Source organism: Centruroides sculpturatus, unplaced genomic scaffold, assembly GCF_000671375.1.
Source record: "Centruroides sculpturatus isolate CEXI.00-Female unplaced genomic scaffold, Cexi_2.0 scaffold355, whole genome shotgun sequence".
NCBI classification, from domain to species: domain Eukaryota; kingdom Metazoa; phylum Arthropoda; class Arachnida; order Scorpiones; family Buthidae; genus Centruroides; species Centruroides sculpturatus.
The window spans coordinates 597,973-604,066 of record NW_019384632.1 but is presented as its reverse complement, the minus strand read 5'-3'; the positions used below and the strand labels follow the sequence as shown (position 1 = coordinate 604,066).

The following is a 6,094-nucleotide window of genomic DNA, read 5'->3' as shown; positions in this document are numbered from 1 at the left end:
CATCCGTTGGCGTGGTTTTCCAGCCTTTGTGGTCTGTGGATGCATTGCCACAGAAACACCAAGGCTAGGTTGATTCCTCACATCTGTTGAGGGCATTGCAGTAGCCATGCTTGGGCCGGCGCTGCTTTCGCCACCGGTAACCAAGAGAGACTGGAACCTATTTTTCGAACGTGAGCCTCTGCCTAACCCACGAACGCGGACCTTGTTAACTCGGGCGACGTCCGAGCCAGTATCATACTTAGATCTGGTTACTACCATCATAAATTTCTCTACAGAATGTGGGTATGTGATCACTCTTAGCTTCATTTCTCCCCATAGACCTTACTGGCATGGGTGTCCCTACCAGGAGCTTGTGCTCCAGCTTGCATTGCCCTATAAATCAGTAAAATTACTGGGCTCTCCCACCACGACCAGGTGGTGACCACGGGAGAGTTATTATTATTATTATTATTTAGATTTATTTAATTTTTATTCAAAAATTAAGTTTATTTTAATTTCGTAATATATTAAAATCTGCAAACGAAGTAGCACCACATTCTAAAAACGCTTGTTTTACAAACTCTCTTTCTAAAAGAGGTTTTCCGTGGCGAGCAATGCAATGGGCAACATGAAAGCTAGCAGATATATAGCAGATTTTATTTTTTAAAATCAAAAAAGGTTTTAAAACACTGGATTCTCTTTTTTCTTTTGTAAAAAATACGTTCTTCTTTCCTCATCTGTTGAAAAACCGAGATTAGAATGCAACTTTTCAAAATGTCTTTTTACATTGTATATACGTGAAGTGACTTTTTCGTTACAAATTACACACAAAGTCGTTTTATTCTTTTCAATCACACCATTTTATCAAACAAATTTGTTTGATATGATCTGGAACTTGTATCGTTTGTTTGTATTTTTTAACTGCCAACATAGTACAGGGCTACAAATAAAAGTATTTATATTTAGAATGCAATAATTTGAAAAGAAATTTCTTGTTAACGTACTTGATATACATACATATGTAGATGAGAAACTTTAATAATGAAAAAATAAGTAGGCAAGGCCGTATTTCGGACAAATTGCAACTCCTGACATCTACTTTTTCATACATCTAAGATTTTACAAATACGTGAGCCGTTCACAGCCAGGCACAGATACTTGTAAAATTTAACTGACTCGTACAACATGGAATTCATATAAAACGAAACTATCAACAGTGTTATAGGGTGGTCAACTGTAAAATGCAATAAACAGCAAACAATAGTATTATTATAAACCAGATTTAATAACAATAATCATAATACATTTGATTCTCATCATTTTTATCTATAAAAATATAATTTACAATTTACGAGTAAAGTTCAATAATAGGTAGAATTATTTCGATGCAGTTTCTAAATGCACTCGTCTAGATTATATGATGTAGGCCTATGTTTATATATATTTGTAATAAAAATTACCCCAACCTTTAGATTATTTCATATCTTACAACATTCATCTTTTTTCTACACACATTCTTATACCTGATATTGGAGTCAAAAGAACTTCCGCAGAAGTAACGATCTTATCTTGAGGATCCAAAGAGTAAACTTTAAAATTACGAAGAACATTTGCTAAAACCATTTTCATTTTAACTATGCCGAGTTTATTTCCTGTAAAAAAAATTATTTTAATAAAATAATTTTTTATTTGTTTATGTATTTATTCAGTAATCACTTACCGAGACAATTTCGTGGACCTGCAGAAAATGCCAGAAATGCATAAGGATGAAGATTTTTATAGTTTTCATGTAAAAAACGGTCTGGATTAAACACTTCGGGATTTTCGTAAACAGAAGGATTATGATGAATATTACAGATACTTATGACAAGAGTCGAATTTGCAGGCAACACGTAATTACCTGTTTGAATGACAACGATTTAATGCTTCGAGTCAATAATGAATATAAAGTATTATTATAGAAAAATAAATTTCAAGTTATCAAAAATTACCTATTTTCATTTCCGAAAGATTTTTTCTTGAAATTAAAGGAAAAGGAGGATAGATTCTCATCGACTCCTGAAAATTGTAATGTATAAAACTAATCCTTGAATGTATTAAAGAAATTAAAAAGTTACCTTAATTACGCATTCTAAGTACGTCATTTTCGTCAGGTCTTCGATAGTAATATCCCTATTCATATCATCTTTGAAAATTTCTTGCAATTCCACATACACTTTCTCTTGTATTTCGTGGAATCTTCCCAGGAAATAAAGAGTCCATGACATAGCGTGGGCGGTTGTATCGTAACCCTGATATTAAAATACGTTGAAAAGACATGTGAAATTGCTTTCTATATAATTGACATTTGCAGTAAAATAAATACTGTATAATAAACTTGTAAAATTGAAATATGGAAGGCATGAATATCGCGCTTCTTTCATATTAATGTCATACCAGTTTATAATTGTTCCTTGCATCAAGCAGTTAACATAGTTCTTCGTACTATTTATATCAAAATACCAATGATCTGATTTCGAGAGTTTACTGTTTCCTCCAATAAGAAAATAGTCCAGAAACTTTTAAATGGCGACAATTGTATCCGGCGTAAGTTTCGGTGATAAAATGAAAGAGAGGAAAAATGACGTCATTTCACTTTTTCCCAAATACAAGCATTTATGGATGAAGTCGAAAATAAATAACATTAATACAAAGGAGGATGGTTCCAACTGTATCTTCTCGCGTAAAACGTAATTATTGAAAATTAGACTTAATTTTAAAAAAGTGAAGTGTTAGTAATGTATTGTACAGTACATAGCAGCAGAGATGAAAATTCGACATAAATGGAGAGAGATTACAAAAAAATAGTTATTAGAATTTCTAAATAATCATTATAACAATTCTGTTTATAATTATAACACGGTTAACAGAATAAAATGCCATACATGCACTCTTTTAAAAACAAAGTTTCAGCTAATCAATGACACTAAAAATTCTTTTCTCAACATTCAATATTATCAGATTAATTCTATGAACAAAATGTCTTCGATCGTTGAACGAAATGAAGATTAAATTGTCCACAAACTATGTAATTAGTCGAACGAAACAGCTAAATACACATCGTCCAGCTTGAATTGTCTTGACTTACGACAAACCATTACATGTCGTAATATAACGACATATTAATATATTTACGACGTTTTCGGTCATTCGGTTATTATGGACTTGAATATTTCGGATTACAAAATATTTCGATCATCATCTCAGACTTTACTTGCTTTGAATACTTTCAATCGTGTTTATGAAAGGAATTTAATTAATTAATACTCGAAAAAATACTTTGATAACAGATAATAACTTACAGAACTGAGTTACAAGTGTAGAAACTATCATTTTTCACCCGAATATCCCGCTGTAATTATACATAATAATAATGTTTAAAAATCAGTAGATACACATTTTTAATTTTTCAAAGTTATGCCTTTCCTGCATGGATATAAATAGAGAAAATATACAGTAATTAATGAACCTTTCGTTTTATATCCAAAATTTCTTCCTATTACATTTCGCATAATAAAAATATAAAAGGACAAAATTCAAATTCAGATTACAAAACTACAAATTTTTAAATGTTAAAATATTATAAATTAATCCGAAATTACAAATATTATTTACTGCCAGCAGATTCAGCCAAAATTGCTGTGGCTGTGGCTCAAAATGTATCTATTATAAATGTATAACACTACCCCGCGGGGGAATTTCGTAAAATTCCTTATTTGTATACATTACCTTGACGTACCCTTATATTTCAATACATTGTTTAGAATAACATTACATTAGAATAATGAAAATAGTATCATTAATTAAAATACATGCGTGCACGATTATATAATTATTTCCGATTAGACATTAAGTAAATTATGCCTACCGCGAAAATAGCGCCTTCCATATCACTGATAACATCTTCTTCCGATATTAAACCTTGTTTAACATGAAGATTTAACAATGAATCGATAATACGCTCTTTTGTTTTCATCTTTGGTTCTTCTTCATTATTTGTTTCTTTCTCTAAGGAATGTTGCTGCTGCATTTTTTTCACAAAAAAAATTTTTTTTCTCTTGAAAACCTACTCATTGAATTAAATCATTAATTACTTAATTACTTAAATCAAAACATAAAATTCCACTCACAAGTTGAGTTTACCTTTTCGTCGAAACGATGAATTATTTCAATGTCTCTCTTGTAATTTTTTCCTATTTTACTCATGAAGAAAATTGGGGAAAGCCAGTACATTGGATTCGCTGTCCATTCAGGAAAATTTTTCAAAATTCTAAATTTTAATATAAATTATTATTATATCAAAAGATAATTAATTCAAATTTAAAGCTTGGATAAAAAATAAAGTACTGTCAACTATTAAATATACATAAAATTTAACATTACATATTTCATGTGAAGAACATTATAGAATTTTCTTAAATTGAAATAATTTAAAATATATAAAATTTAAATCATAAATTTATGTTATTCTATATATTATTTTCTTATTTTTGTGTCGAAAATGTGCAATAAATGCAAGAAAGGAAACTTTGCAGTTATTTCATATCGTAATTTATTTATTTTCAGAAATATTACAAATAAGTTGATGGGCTGTATGTTTTTATAGTTTGATTGGATGTTTAAACGTTAACTTTTCGCTATCATGAAGATTTCTTCTATAGTACTGAGGCAATAGAAAAAAAACGCAAAAACGGATAAATATTAGTTATTTTATCGTAACAACGGTACGCTTTGCAGAAAGTTCATCTGTCACACATTTGTCGTTCATGTTATACCGTTATACAAATTTTCCCTCTTGTCTAGAAAATACATGAAGTTTACGTTTAAAACATTATAACATATAATTAAATTAATTTGAAAATCTTTCATATATAATGAACAGATTGTATTCGTTTAGAAACTCGATACTTCACTCTACACATTTTTCTAACAACTCTTTATTATGATCAGCACGTAAAGCAAAAACACTTCATTTATAATGTACAAACTTAATATTTGGTTAATTGATAAACAATCAGAATTTAAAATATTTTGTGTTCCTTCTACTGAAGTTGATTAGAACATTTTAAAAATTTTTCAGATAAAAAGTGACATTATATTATTTAATACAGATATGACATTTGTAAATATTATTTGAAAATGAAGAAATATATCTGGAAATGAATTTTGCCCTGTATTTTACCTGTGTATTGCGGACACATATTCTTGATCGTTCGTAGTCTGAGAATGTAGAGAAACTCCTACTGCTATGTCTACATAAAAATAAATTAATATATATATTTTTTTTAAGTGAATAAACATATTAAATAAATAAATCATTGTTGGTTTCGTTGAAGAAAATTTCAGTAACTTAATTTGCTTGCAGTGACATATAAATCATTTTCTAAAATTCGTTTCATACTTCTTCTAGGTGATGAGCAAGAAGTGGGAACAATGAATATTTTATTTTATGTATTAACAAATTGATATTTATAATACATAATTAAATATTTTACATTAGAGAATAATATTTTATACCTGCAATTATGTCGAGAGTGCAATATTTCATCCATTCCAAAATATCGAATATTTCATTCTTTTGCAATTGTTTTAGTTTTTCCACTAAAACGTTTGAATGCTCCATAAATATATTTTGATCATCTTTCACATTCCAAAGATGAAAATGTGGAGCTAAATATTTTCTTCTTCTTCTCCAATTATCGTCAGAACTTTATTTAATTAAATTCAGAAAACTGTAAACAATGATATTTAAACAAAATATGAAATAATGCATTACCTGTACAGAAGACTGTTGTCTCCCAGAAGTGGCTTAAAGAAATCATAAAAAGAATCCTTATTGATTAAACTGTTGCTTCGTAACACTTCCTGTAAAACGTAATATATATTTTTATTTATACTGAATATATTACATAATTAAGCATATTGTATTACCTTTGCAGATTCTGGATGTAAGAAAACAATTAATTTATATCCAAATATGTTTATATACGCAACTTTCTCTTTTGGATATAGCATAGAGAGTCCAGTAAATAAGTTTATATTTACTGGAAAAATACGAAAAATATTTATGTATTTA

General features: G+C 28.9%; 1 protein-coding gene across 1 annotated transcript; it reads right to left on the bottom strand.

Moving 5' to 3' along the window:
• Window positions 1–1,316: 1,316 nt before the first annotated feature.
• Window positions 1,317–5,891, bottom strand: LOC111625807 (cytochrome P450 4C1-like). The gene is made up of 9 exons (XM_023369039.1): window positions 5,795–5,891; window positions 5,536–5,726; window positions 5,201–5,270; window positions 4,162–4,288; window positions 3,887–4,084; window positions 2,097–2,270; window positions 1,971–2,037; window positions 1,700–1,879; window positions 1,317–1,631 (listed from the first exon to the last, which is right to left on the bottom strand). The coding sequence occupies exons 2-9, from the start codon at window positions 5,639–5,641 to the stop codon at window positions 1,474–1,476; spliced, it is 1,080 nt and encodes a 359-aa protein (XP_023224807.1). The 5' UTR covers window positions 5,642–5,726; window positions 5,795–5,891; the 3' UTR covers window positions 1,317–1,473.
• Window positions 5,892–6,094: the final 203 nt, after the last annotated feature.

Bases quoted from the DNA above. Each gene is read 5' to 3' on its own strand.
- LOC111625807 (XM_023369039.1), bottom strand. From the start codon at position 5,641: ATGGAGCATTCAAACGTTTTAGTGGAAAAACTAAAACAATTGCAAAAG. The intron at 1,880-1,970 runs GTAATTTTTGAT...TCATTCAAACAG, and splicing joins TCTTTCGGAAATGAAAATAG to GTAATTACGTGTTGCCTGCA. The intron at 1,632-1,699 runs GTAAGTGATTAC...TTTTTTTTACAG, and splicing joins AGGTCCACGAAATTGTCTCG to GAAATAAACTCGGCATAGTT.